Below are 13,625 nucleotides of genomic sequence, written 5' to 3'. Positions count from 1 at the left end.
GACGACGCGACGTGGCTTCCTCACCCTGGAGAGAACAACAAACAATTTCTAATGTCATTACCAAACACTATAAGGTATCCTAATTCCACGTGGACCCCCTTACGCTATGACGGCTCGCGTTCATCTCTCTCGCCGTCAGCCGTCCTCGATAGACTCATCTTCTCCGGTTCACTCGATTCTGTCCTATCAACTCCCCCCTCACCCTCTCTCCCGGTTTCGGCAGGGTGCTTTCACACTATGTCCTCTCCGACGTCAGGTGCGCCGCCGCGCCGCCCGCAGCGCAGCGTGCGCCTTCCTCCATCACGGCCCCAGGACGGAACAGCGGCGCAGCAGGGCGCACCACGCGATCCTGCCATCGCCAAAGCACTGCAGCTCTCGACCTTTGAACAGGATGCTTACTCGACCGAGGACTTTGTCTCGACGCTCAGCGAGAAGCTCATTGCCGAGAGCAAGGCTAGCACCGGACGTGGGTTGACCGCATTGGCGTGGGCTGACACTAGCATTTGACCCAGTCCCCTTCATGCAGGCGTTCTCACCGGCGCTTGACTCCCTTCTTGCTTTGCGATCACAAGTTACAGAACGGACGAAGAAAATGGAGAGCGAAGTACGACGTGCGAATCGCGAGTACGGGAAGCGGTTGCGTGAGCTGGACAGCGGGTTCGATCACGTTGGCAGCTCGTTCTCCCATCTTGAGAGCAAGATGAGTGACGTGGGGCGTACAGCCACGCGAGTTGGCGAGCAGCTCGAGAGCCTGCACCAAACACGCTCGACGGCACAAGCGGTTTCCCTCTTACTGTCCTACTACCTCTCACTCGTCCACCAGACCGGCAGATCGGACGCGACGGCGTCACCCCTGGAGCAGCTGTATGCCGAGAAGGGCTCGCGCGAGGGTCGTATACGGCTCGCTCTTGTGCTGCGACGGTTGACAGCCGTGGCAAAGGACGTTGCGGACAGCGCCGCGGCTGCGCTCTCTGACGCTGAGGCCGCCGCTGCCAAGGACGGGCAGACGACCAGTGGTGACGGCGCATCGCCGGCTCACCGTAACGTGCTTCATCGTCGCGCAGAAAAGGAGAAGGCGGATCGCGTGAGCTCCGAGGTCGAGAAATACTGCGAGAGGTTTGAACGCGAGATGCTCAAGCTCTTTGATCGCGCCTACCGCAAGGGAGACCCAAGAATGATGGCGCATTGCGCCCGCGTCCTGCAGGATTTCAACGGCGGCATGTCCTGCGTGCAGGTATATGTGAATCAGCACGACTTCTTCATCAAGAGGGAGTTGATGTTGGAAGAAGCAGGCGCAAACAGCGACACCGATTTCTGGCGCTGTATCGGTGACCCGGACACTTCGCCACCGACAACCGAGCTGGGACTCTCGACGTTGTTCAAAGCGATCCGCGACACCATGTCTCAAGAGGCGCAAATCGTCAAGGCCGTGTTCCCCAACCCGAGTGCTGTTTTGCAGGTGTTTTTGCAGCGCACGTTTGCTCAGGTCATCCAGCAGCACATCGAGACAATTGTCAATCGCGCCTCCGGCATCTCGACTCTCGCCTCACTTCGTGTTCTTCACTTAACCCACGCGATGTGCGTGTCACTAGTCGAGGACCTCAAGGGGTATGAGGGGACGTTGGGCATAGGGCCGGCCAAGTTGACGGATGCGGGCACCGGTCCGCTCGCGGCGATGCTCGACCAGGCGCTCGAGGAGATTTACGTTCCCTGGCTGGAAGGGACGCGCTACCTCGACAGCGAGAGCAAAAACCTCGTGGAGCTGTATGGCGGTCTCCTTTCTCGTTTCACGCGGTATCACGAGACTGTGCTTAAGGCGAAGCCGAACTCGCTTCTTGACCGCGTAGTTGGACAAGTACCCACAGTGCAGGCGACGGCTGCAATCTCCAAGTACGCCAACTTCTTCACCAATACAATCACTTCCAGCGCGACGTCGGCTTTCTCCTCGGACAAGACCAAGGGACAGGCGCCCGAGAAGCCCGCTCGCTCTGCCTCGCGTTTAAGTGTGCAGGGGTTGCAGGGACTGACACCGCGTCCCGCCTTGTCACGGCATGACAGCCTGCGCAGTGGCGCCGAAAGTCCCGTGGAGCGCGTGGACCCCGCGGACGGCATTCTCGCTATTCCCATGGCGGAGCGTATGCTGCGATGGCACGCAGAGGCGATCGGCCGCGTTGTCGAGCTTTCTCCATCCACAGATGTGCCGAAGAATGTCATGGCACTGAGCAAGGTTCTCTCTGAGGCATTTGGACGTAGCTTCACCGAGACCGCGCTCGAAAGCGGCGTCGCCAAACTCGAGCAGGGAGATCCACGTGCCGAGCCCGATCTGGGCGTGCTGAAGGTGTTGAAGAATGCCAACTTCGTGTGCCAGCTGTGGCAGCGGTACAGCTTGACAGCGCTGGTTCCGCTCACAAGCTCTGTACCTGTCGTGCGGCGCGAAATGACGACGTTCAATCAGCACAATGTCGTGCTGCTCGAGGGCAAGATCAACGCGCTGGTGCAGAAGGCTGTGGATGTGATCGTATCATGGCTGGCGCTGCTTCTCACCAAGCAGCGCAAGAACGACTATAAGCCTAAGAACGACGAGTTGAGCTTTGCACGGACCAACACCGAGCCATGTGAACTCATCTGCGAGTTCCTCGCCAATCTGCAGGAAGCGGCGACCGCGCTCTCGGGGAAGAACCGAGAGGCGTTCCTCCTTGAGGTCGGCGTCGCCTTCCACTCTCTCCTTCTCGACCACTACAAGAAGTTCCCCGTGAACCCGACTGGCGGCCTGATGCTCACGAAAGACCTCGCGAGCTACCAGGAGGCGGTTGTGGCGTATGGCATTCCGGCCCTGAACGACCGGTTCGACATGCTGCGCCAGCTGGGCAACTCGTTCATCGTGCAGCCGGACGTGCTGCGCTCGTACATGACCGAGTCGCACCTGGGCCGCATCGACGCCCGCCTCCTCCGCCCTTACCTGCAGCAGCGGAGCGACTGGTCCTCGTTCTCAGCGAGGCTGGTGTTCGACGATGCGCCCGACGACTCGCCCGCCCCCAGTGGCACCTCGACGCCACTGGCGGGCAGCGTGAGCGCGAACGCGCGCCGCGCAGGCCACAGACTGAGCGCGATGAGCGGCGTAGCCGGCGCAGGCATGGCGGCGGGGTACGCGCGCCTGCGCGAGGCGCTGCGCGAGTTTGAGAGTCTCACGGACGACAAGAAGGGCGCGGGGGCCACCGGCACCGCGGCGACCGCTGCGCCGCCCAGCGCCTTCAGCCGCGCTAACAGCGGCGCGAGCGTCGCGAACGCGCCCACGCGCCGCGCATACGTCCCCAACTTTCCGTATATGCCGCACCATTGAGACTAGGGCAGAGGCGCGAGGCTGGCCTCGCGGCACATGTATAACATTGTGCAACATGTGCACAGCTGGCGGCGCGTAGCCTGTCGGCGATTGACGAGGTCGTTGACCCTCTTCTCTTTTCGCACGTGGTCTCGGCAACTGACACAGATGGTGCTCTGGTCGTTCGTAGCGGGAACACTTATCGGCGCGAAGGCCGCTCACAAAGGCGCTCACAAAGGCCATGCAACGGCCAAGCGCGCATATGATGAGCGCGTGTGGTATCGGTCGTGTCACGTGTCAGGGCCGACCCCGTGCCTCGCCACGTCCTATCATTTCGGCCATTCCGCGAACAGAGCGCAAGTGATCAGTGATCGCGAGATCGCGAGTGATGGCTCGCACGGGCCGAGTGATGGAATGATCGGCGGTCCGATGGAACTGTCGGTCATGGACACCACACTGTGGTTCAAATCCGTCAAGGCTTGGCGTGCACAACTCCGATCGATCCGCACTACACATGCGCACATGCACCTGAGCGCACAGCACGGAAAGTTCGCACCAAATCCCTGGCTGCACACGAGATCGCTTCTGCCTGCCAGGGAACGGGTCCCCCAAACCTTCCACTACTGTCTTCACATTGCACAGCTTGTTTCAGGCTGAACATGACACGCGTGGACGCAAACCTGAGATCGAGTGCGCAGCCATACGTCACGCCCAAAGACTCGGTCAGGCCACAACGTTTGCGCGCTTTGTCGCACTACAGCTCTTGTGGAAAGCGATGCATTGCAGTGGGGCGTGTCCTCCACCGACCGCCCCCCTAGTGGCGCAGCCAATGTCGATAGGAGCGTATATCAATCTAAAAACGGAATGGGATGTGTGATGTGCGTGGCAACGAGAGGGGGCGTTGAGGGTGCGAGGGTGCGTGCGCGCGCGTGGGCGCACGCTGAAAAGGAAAAGGCGTAGTGTCCGTCGTTACAATCCGTGATGCGTAATGGGGCGCACAGCGCGAGGCGATCGCGGCGCACGCGGTATGAGATGAGATGGCGTCTAGCAGTTGGGGTCCATCATTCGGTTCTTGGGGAACACGCGTCCCTTATCTGCGGGCGTTAGACGAGGCGCTAAGAGGGCACTCACCAGCATCGGGGAAGATGGTAATGTTGGGGTTGTTATAGATATCGGCGTGCTTCGCAATGTACGAGGCGGTAGGGCGGTCTGCGATTAGCAAGGTGCAACGCAAAGAATCATAGAACTCACCGGGGGGGGTCGCAACCAATGGTGCCCTCTCCGGGCTTTTGGTACACGCGAATGTAGTCGATGCGCATCTCGTTCGGTAGCATGAGGTTGGCAAAGTCAACGTATTCGAAGTTGTTCGACATTCCGAGGTTGAAGATCATGTACATGGGCTCCTGCGAGATGAGGCGCTGCCCGACACCTGTCCGGGGGTTGGGTCCGACAGCCTTCGCCCACATTGTCCAGGCGCGCTTGCCCATGTTGATCCAGGTGATATAGCCCTTGCTCACGTCGTCATAATCGGCCAAGTATTCGACGCCAAAAACGCCGAATTTGGAACTTTCATTGACGTGTAGGCTCGTTTCATTCGAGTAAATCCTTGTATCTGTGTAGGAGAGACCGGACACGGCCTGCTGGTACACCGATCCGAGGTATGTGTTGTAGCGCGTCACCTCCGAGTCGTAGATAATGGCGGCGTCCGACTCGTTGTTGAACTGATAATAGTCGTCGTACGGAGCGACCTGGGCAGACTGCGAGACCATACCACGCTGAACTTTCAGATCCATCTGGGCCTCGATCATGTCGATTTCGACGGCTCCGCGGCCGACGCCCTCAGGTCCTGGGTGATCGTAGCCGGGGCAGTTGCAAGAAGAGAGACGCTGGCCGGGAAGGTACGACAGAGTCATGTTGTAGTTCGGGTCACCGGTAGTGAAAGCGACTTCTGGTGTGACGCCGTCGGCCGACTGGTTGGGTAGGATGCCAATGTCGCAGGACGAGTACGAGTACGGCCACATGCCGTCGTTGGTGCCACCATAGCCGGCACGGCCGAGGTTACCCATGGTCCACACACCTGGCCAGAATCCACCAATCCTGGGGGTTCCGGGAAGCGAAGCAGACACTTCAAAGTAGGCGTTGCGGTTGAAGCAGAGCTTGTTCCATGACTGGATCATGCCGGACTTGAACATGAGACCGTTGATAGGCTCCTGCGTGATGGTAAGGACAAGGTGGCCATCGCGCGTGGTGGGAACCGAGGGGTCGTACCACTCAAAGTCACTGGAGTGTGAGTTATCAGAGCTTTTGTGTAGTGGTGACCTACTTTGTAGGCCAGTAGTGAATGTCCATGGCGGTGAAGAACGGGTCGTCGCCCTCGAAGAAGGTGCGTCCGTCCTTGTTGAACTCGTCCGAGAAGACGAGGTCCCAGGTATCACCCTCAAAGCTGATGTGCTTTTTGGCTGACTCTGGCGTATCGGGGTCGATCATTTGGGGGAAACCTGGGATTTCTGGGTACTGGCCCGTGGCGTTAACACCGCCGAGGTTGAACCCCGGCTGATTGGCGCCAAGAGCGTTCTTGTCCGAGTAGTACCAGCTGATGATGGGATACCCGGCGAAGAGGACGACAAAGCCAGAGAGCATGACGAGGAGAGTGAGGGCATTGGCCCATCCACGCCACGACCTGAGGGTGAAGGGTGCGGTAAGATCCTTCTTTTCGGCTGCGGTGAAGGTGTGCAGCTGGTCGTCGAGGTCAGCCTCGTCGAGCGCGGCGACGGGCCCTGTGCCGGCGCCAGCTCCAGCGGCCCTCAATGACATGGGCTCCACTTGCGCAGCATAGTGACCGTGGCTGGACGAGGAAGGCGAGTCGGCAGTAGGGCCGTAGCGTGTACCGGAGGAGAAGGACGAGACGGTTGCTTGGGGCCCATATCCACGAGCGCCTCCGCCTGCAGAGGGGCCGTACCTCATGCTTGAACTTGGACTGTCGTTGCCTGCGAGGGATGTTTCAGAGAGCCGAGCGTATTGACCAGCAGGTGTCTGTGCTGAAGCAAGGAGGGGAGATGTACCGGAACCGCCAGCGCCAGCACCACCGAACTGTGGAGAGTGGCGTCGTAACGACATGACAAGCGGTGCACGAGGGCGGAGATGAACGACGATACCGCCAAGTGAGAAGGGGAGGGGCGAGGGGGGCGGGGCGGGGTGCGTCCGAGATTGAAGACGAAGACGGGAACGAGGATGAGGACAAGGAATGAACGGTCCGAGGTTAGTTCCGTTGGAACAATCGAGCGAACAAGTTGAGCGAAGGAGGGGTGTGTAGAGGGCGTGGGGATATGTTGGCAGGTGGAGGACGGAGATGGGGGAGACGAGTGTCAGCAATTATGCCTCGATGTGCGGATGAAGTGAGATGGTGAAGAGTGAGAGATTGACAAGGAAATGGGGGTGGTGGTGATGGTGGTGCCGCCAGGAGATTGCAATGCAATGCAACGCAAAGAATTGCTGGGCAACTGCGGAGCAAGAGGCCGCAAGACCGCACTCTGTAGGCCGGTACGCCGGAGGGCGTGTAAGGGCGCAGCCCTTCTTTAGACACATTGATCCATGGCCCCCAAGGTAAGAAATGGACGCGTGCGCGCGCGCGCCATTCAATCGTCCCCTTTGCCTTTGAAGCGCGTTGAGAGAAGATAGACAAGGCATTAGTACTCACAATCTTTGGTGCAGAGAAGCTCTTCCTGTTCCTCTGCCCGAACATGATGAAGAAGGAGAGAGATGGGAGCTGGGTTCCCGGTGTGAACGACGACGAACGATGACACACAAAGTTGTGGCGACTTGGCAAATGGGAAGCGGGAGAGCTAGTGTGGGTACCGCGATGATGGCGGGGTGGTTGCGAGGGGGGGAGGAGATGGGGAGGAGTGAGTGGGGGGGAGTGAGGAGTGGGGAGGGAGAAGTGAGGAGGCGCAGCGCCAAGGGACAACCAGGGAGGCTAATCTGTCAGCCTCAGATTTAGGTGATGCTTTGCTTGTCGATTGTCGAATTGTCGACAGGCGCGACAAGGAGGGCGGGGGAGAAGGCTCGGAGCAAGAGGAGGGAGAGAGGAAGGAGGGAAATCTCAATTTGGCTCCGAGTGACGGATTGATTGACGGGATGCGGGGCGGGGAGAGATGCAGAGGGCGAGAGATCCAGAGAGGTGAGGCTGGTAGAGTTGGGAGATCGAGTGAGTGAGCGCAGCGGCGAGCGGAGGATCGGTGGACAAGGTTGGGTTTGAGAACGTGTCGTGTGGGGGGGCGGGTGTGATTGCGCGTGTGCGTGGTGTGTGTGGGTGCAAGAGGGGGGCTAGAGGAGAAAAGGGGATAGATCCGTCTTGGTTGGGCCGAGACCGAGCGATGGCAAGGGCTCTGGATAGGGCGAAAGGGCGATGAGGGCGAAGAGTACGAGTTGCTATCAAGCTACCAAAGATCAAGGATAGTGTGCAAATCAAAGGTTGTAATGCACCCAGGTTCAATCAGTTGACTGAAATGAATATCCAGGGGGGGATCCAACAAGGGTGGAGCCGTCAAAAGGTGATAAGGTGGAGGCGCAGAAGGGCGGAGGCGCAGAGTACGATGTAAATTATTGCAAGGGAGGAGCGGGATAGCGGGGGCGCTGCAATACTCTGGAGGCCTGGAGCTGGAGGCGAGGAGGCCGGAAGGGTTAAGGAATTCCTATCGAGTGCAAGGGGCAATTCTTGGCATATGTTTGCGTGCGTTGCATGCGCATATGCGTTGGGGGCGATTATGTTGGCACGCGGCTATTGCGTGTGATGCACTGGGTCTTGGGTCAGAGGATCAGAAGGGGCCGGAGGCCGGAGGGAAGCCCGAGTCGAGTGGCCAACGATGTCAAAAAAGACAAGGTAATGATAGTGCAGGATTAGGTTAGCACTACAAAGTGTAAGCACGTAAGCACAAGCACGAAGTTGTGAGCTTTGAGACACTCGCACAATTGCGCACACAGTATGCATCGTGAGGTACAGAGGGACGTGGGCGTTGCATGTGTTGCATGCGTTGCAAGGGCAAGGACGCGTGGATGGGTGAACGGATGCACCCCGGTCTCAGAGGTCAATGCATTAGGATATGTCGTGAAGGGGATTAGGATGTATCCAGCATACCAGGGCCCAAAGTCCTTGCCGGATCACCAGAGTGTCTCTGTGGTCTGTTTCCCCTGTGAATCAGGGTGGCCCAAAAGTAGCAACCTTCGGGCGGATGGGCGGATTGACGGTCAGCGCACTGTGCCCCATGGCCCCCCCATCCATCCAACCCAAAGATGCAAAGGACCCGAAGCCTTCCCATCAGCTAAGAACAGGCTTCGGGCACGAGGGAAGAGATGAGCAGCATGAGCAGGGCTATCAATTTCCCTTGATCACTCGGATCCCGAGCTGTTGGACTAGCTAGCCAGGGCCGAAACAAGGGGAGTGTCGGTGTGAATGCCAAGGCTCAGGCAGTCGCGACGTCATCGATCTGCGGACATGCTTGGGTAATAAGCTCAACTGGGTGCCGTACAACGCTCAATCTCATCACACGCAATCTCAAGGCAATCTCTGCTGGCCTCGTACTCCCTTTTGCGTACTCCCTTCTCGCCTACGCCATGCCGATACTCACCCAGCTTAATCCGACCTACCCAGATCCCTCCCTCCCCCTCCCGCGTGATTCGCATCACTCACGTCATTGGCACTTTGTCATGTCTCGGCTTTGAGTGCTTCTCTCTCTCTTCTGCCACTCCGGCGATCCGGCGATCCGGCGAACGGCGTGTGCGTTCTTTTTTAGTGTGCTTGCTTGGGTCAGACGGATCGATGGAACAATGACGTCCGCTTACTGGGTGCCATTCGTTTACGCGTCCCCCTTCCTTTGATGCATTGATGCGCATTGATGGTCAGCGTCATCCGATCATCCGAGGCGCAGCAACGTGTCGACGCGCCGACATAACGCGTCCTTCTGGTTACATGTTATGTGATGAGGGTGGAGGCCAACGTGGGCGTCGGTCTCGACTCTCTAGGCGTCTGCTATTCCTGGAGGCGTCGAGGGAAGAGGTGCAGAAGTGGACGCGTTGACCAAGGGATGTAAAGGGCGTTATAGGGCATTTGTGCGCAGGCAAGCAGCTCGTCTCCCCTGATCACTGCACCGCCACCTTCGACAGCATTAAAGGTAGGATCGTACAAGCAAGCCATGTGGTCAATGAACCACGTGACATAACGCGTCTCTCCACGCGCCCAGGTCGTCCAAGGGATAAGGGTCCCACTCCCGTCGCCATCGGCATTCCCACCCCGTCCTTTGCGCCTGCGCGCCTGACTCCTCGCCAGCTGCGTTTGCTGGGAGTGTACTGATCATGAGTCCAGGACGTGTGACCGAGCCGCACGGCATTCATGTGCGCGCTCCCGGCCCTTGCTCCCGAATGCACACGACCCGCGGATTGCCATGTCGCATTTATCACGCTGAGATTAGCGATTTTGGGACTTGACGGGTCTTTGGAACAACCCCGTGATTACACCTGGCGCGAATCCTGCGTCTTGCCCGTGCGATGTAACCAACACTTCCTGACACGGCATCTGGAAGCTCTCCAGCACTCCAGCACTCCAGAAACAGAAGAGTAGACGGTTGCTACCGAGGAAGTGCATACATCCCTCGCTTGTACGCGATACGACGCAACGCTTACCACTGATTGACTGCCAATTTGCCAAGCATCGCAGATCGCAGATCACACAGAAGACAGAAGGGATATGGAATGTCGGAGGCCGGCGCCGGTGCCTGCCGGACCGCGCCCGTTTCAGGCCCGCGTACCGCGCTCGGCGTCCTGCAGCGTCCTGGGCGTCCAAGCCTCCTGACCATCCTGAACCAAATCCACCTTGGTAGCCAACCACTACTTTGGACGTCTGCGAGTTCTTCCAGTCTGTGACGCAGGAGCACAGGACCGCAGGACGCGCAGGACCAAGGAGGGAAGAGCGCCACGCGCCATCGGGCAGGTCGGGGCGGGGGACGTGTGCGTCCGCATCCACCCCAGCATGCCCAGCAGCCAGCAGTTCCCCCGCAGCCTCAGCTTGGGCCGTTTCACGACCCACGGCCCCATGCGTCCCTCTATCCCTCTCCCTCTCCATCCACAATGCACCATGCCTGCCACTGTGTGCTGTGTGCATTGTGGAGGTTCACCACCCTCCCCTCGGCGGGCCGTGCGACGGGCTCCGTCGTAGACAACTCCTCACTCGAACATGTTGTTCGCATCGCTCTCTTCATCGCTATACCCAGGTGTCTGCACGCGCGGCGCCTCTCACACTCGTTTTCCACACTCCTTCGGCCTCGTCTTCATCGCATTGCACGTCCCCCTTTCCCTCCTCCGTTCTCATCCTCATCTTCATCCCCGGCGTTACCTTCCCTCTCCCCATCGCAGTGCCCAGCCTTCGCCTAACCTTGCTCCGCGACACTCTAACCTCTAACTCACATCTACACCTATACCTTACACGATGGCCCGCATCCCCCAGATGTACGAGGTGCGGACGCACTCGCACTCGGCGCCCGCCCCTTCCAACCCCGCCCCAGCCCCCGCCACGAACCCCTTCGCAACGCCCAACAGCTCAGTGACCAACCTTGGCGCCCCGCCGCGCGACGACGACCGCAACAGCACCAACCTGAGCTCGATCGGCGGCCTCCTCATGTCCAGCAGCTGGGACGACGCCCCGAAGATCAGGCAGGGCCGCGCGCGCTCCTCGACGATTGTACATGCCCCCTCCCCGGCACCCACAGCCCACGAATACAGCAGCAGCACGCTGCACGCGCGCGTGCAGAGCCTGGAGGGCGAGCTTGACGACGACAACCACCGCTCCTTCTTCAGCGATGCGAGCGGACCCATCGCCCCCGCGCGCGTCGGCGCCAGCGCCAGTGCACCGCCGCCACGCGGCGACTCGCTGCGCGAGGGGCAACCACCCGCTGGGGGCTCCGGCATGACCTTCCCCGTCGCAACTCCCAGTCCGCGCATCCAGCAAGCGCCCCTCCCGCAATCCTACCCCGAAAGCCCGTATCAACAGCCGCGCCCTCCCCAAGGCATGCAAGGCAATCCACAAGGCCAAGGCCCGCCAGCCGGCATCCTCCAGCCCCGTCCGCAGCGCCCCGGGATCCAGGTTGCGCTGCCCGTGTTCGCGGGCGCGGCGCCCGTTTCGCCCATGCTCGCCGCGCCGCCGCGCGCCCACTTCTCGCCCATGGTACCCTCGCCCAGCCCGTCCAACGACAACGCCAGCATCCGGGGCCACGACTTTCTGCGCGAAAAGAACGCCACATTCCGCGAGGGCGAGGAGGAGGTGTTCACCCCCTTCAGCCCGCGGGCGCGGCAGGCCGGGCCCCGTGCGCGCGCGCCTGGGCGCAAGAGCGTCTACTCGACCGTCGACTTCTGGAAGCGTCTCAGCCACGTCGCGCGGAGCCACGAGAAGGAGAGCTCGTTCCTCGTCGAGCGCCGCCGCACGATCTGGCGTAACCCCATGTTCGTCGTTCCGCTGTTGCTGGTGGGTTTGTCCCTTTGGTCGACACTGACGCACTAGACGCTGTTAGCCATCGCTGCCATTGTCGTCTGGCTGGTGGTCAAGGTCGGCGCCTAGGTCTCGGTCACGTCTCGGTCACTCACGTTTACTTTGTTGTCACCATAGCGCATGTCCGGCACACTGCTTTTTGTTTATCTCAACTCTCAACTGCATAGGGTATACCAGGTAAAGGTGGGCATACCACCCATGAATACGTCCATGGTACGCCAACAGACGGTTGAATTAGTTAGTGCAGGACATCAGAGCACACCATCAAGGTCGAGAGAGGGAGCATGTGCAGCGGCCACCCGTGCCGCCCTGGTACATGTAGGCTGATGTGGCATCGCGATCGTGGGTATCAATGAGTGAGAAGAAAGGAGGCTTAGAACAAGTCCTCGAGCGTCATTTGCCTGCTGTCAGCCATGCCGCCTACTCTTGACTCACTTGACAATGTCCGTGTTGGCCACCATGTCGGTAAACTCCTCAAACGAAAGCTTGCCATCGCTGCCGTCAGCCGCCTCCCACCCGTCCAACCCACCCATCCTTGTCCGCCTCCATGATCGTCTTGTCAACAATTTGCTGCAGCTGCTGGTCTTTGAGGTTGTTGCCGACCATCTGCTTGAGCACGAGGTAAAGCTCGCCGTTCGAAATGTACCCGTCACGGTCCATGTCATACACCTTGAACGCGACTGGAGGGTCAGCGGGTCCGAGCGGGCGGAGGGGTTCAGCGGGGCGCCGATCCCGTTCCTCAAGCGGCGCGGGACTCACAACGCAGCTTCTCGTCACGCCCACCCTTTGACGAGAACGCGCTCAAACCGCCCACAAACTCCTGGAAGTCGACGGTGCCGGAGCCGCTGTGTGTCAATCGCGTGCGGGGAGGGTTAAGGGGGACGCGGGAGATAATAGCACATCAACGGTCGAGTGAAAGGAGCAGTGACGCTCAACAGAGGGATGATGCAGCGGGAAGAAGAGAGGTAGAAGGAAGTGTGAGGTAAGATGCCAAAGAGTATTGGAGGGAAGGGAGCTCGTCGGCGCACACGTTTCAGCGTAAACCGCTGTGCCCTCCCCGTATTCCCTCCGTCCATCCCTCGGCTGCCTTCTGTGCACTATTGCGCTCCCTTCGGTGCGCATTCCGCTCCACCAGACTCACTCCTCATCAAAGATGGCAATCATGCGGTGCGCGAGCGGGTTGGTTGCGATCTGGGGAATCTGGAGGAACTCGTCCTTGTCAATCGATCCTGAGCCGTCCTTGTCGAGCTTCATGAAGCGCTTCTTGAGGCGCAGAAGCTCGGGCGCCGAGACTGTATGCGAGCGGTGATGAGGCGAGTGTGGACGGGGTAGAGGAGATGATGCGGAGCAGGGAGGGTCGGATAGCAAGGAGGGCAGACAATGATGGGCGGCAGTGGAAGGTGGGCGGGTAGCGGTAGGGGCAGGGGGAGAGGAAGGCCGAGTTCCCGTGAGTCGATGCACGACAGGTTGTCGACGCGAGCGCAGAGTTATGGGTAGGACGGCGGGGAGGTGGGTGACGAGGGTGCAGAACGGGGGCGTTATGGCGCATCATCGCGACGCGGCACATGTGAGGGCAGGGGGACGGGAGCGCAGAGCAGCGGCGGAGACCAGACACGTTTATAAGCAGAGGGATTCCGGAGAGCGAAGGAGAGAGCGTCAGCACCATGTCGCGCAACAAGTGAGGACAAACAGTTCGAGTTCTTCTCGAGGTTGGTGAAGACGGAGGACTCTGCCTGGCCCATTGTGTCGAGGCGCTGATGCGTGCGTGTAAGG

General features: G+C 59.8%; 4 protein-coding genes across 4 annotated transcripts; 2 read left to right on the top strand and 2 right to left on the bottom strand.

Moving 5' to 3' along the window:
• Window positions 1-237: 237 nt before the first annotated feature.
• COLE_03359 (uncharacterized protein) lies at window positions 238-3,340 on the top strand (the record flags this gene model as incomplete). Its single annotated transcript, XM_018424769.1, has 2 exons — window positions 238-466; window positions 501-3,340. 2 exons carry the CDS (start codon window positions 238-240, stop codon window positions 3,338-3,340), a joined length of 3,069 nt encoding a protein of 1,022 aa, XP_018280611.1.
• A 1,142-nt stretch (window positions 3,341-4,482) lies between these two features.
• Window positions 4,483-6,436, bottom strand: COLE_03358 (uncharacterized protein; the record flags this gene model as incomplete). The annotated part of the gene is made up of 3 exons (XM_018425927.2): window positions 4,483-4,528; window positions 4,571-5,599; window positions 5,643-6,436. The coding sequence occupies 3 exons, from the start codon at window positions 6,434-6,436 to the stop codon at window positions 4,483-4,485; spliced, it is 1,869 nt and encodes a 622-aa protein (XP_018280612.2).
• Window positions 6,437-10,796: 4,360 nt separating this feature from the next.
• On the top strand, window positions 10,797-11,921 carry COLE_03357 (uncharacterized protein; the record flags this gene model as incomplete). The annotated part of the gene is made up of 2 exons (XM_018426496.1): window positions 10,797-11,828; window positions 11,865-11,921. The coding sequence occupies 2 exons, from the start codon at window positions 10,797-10,799 to the stop codon at window positions 11,919-11,921; spliced, it is 1,089 nt and encodes a 362-aa protein (XP_018280613.1).
• Window positions 11,922-12,225: 304 nt separating this feature from the next.
• On the bottom strand, window positions 12,226-13,106 carry COLE_03356 (uncharacterized protein; the record flags this gene model as incomplete). The annotated part of the gene is made up of 5 exons (XM_018425950.2): window positions 12,226-12,253; window positions 12,288-12,347; window positions 12,382-12,532; window positions 12,612-12,697; window positions 12,994-13,106. The coding sequence occupies 5 exons, from the start codon at window positions 13,104-13,106 to the stop codon at window positions 12,226-12,228; spliced, it is 438 nt and encodes a 145-aa protein (XP_018280614.2).
• Window positions 13,107-13,625: the final 519 nt, after the last annotated feature.

Source organism: Cutaneotrichosporon oleaginosum (genome assembly GCF_008065305.1).
Source record: "Cutaneotrichosporon oleaginosum strain ATCC 20508 chromosome Unknown ATCC20508_contig03, whole genome shotgun sequence".
NCBI classification, from domain to species: Eukaryota; Fungi; Basidiomycota; class Tremellomycetes; order Trichosporonales; family Trichosporonaceae; genus Cutaneotrichosporon; species Cutaneotrichosporon oleaginosum.
This window is presented reverse-complemented; position numbering and strand designations above follow the sequence as displayed.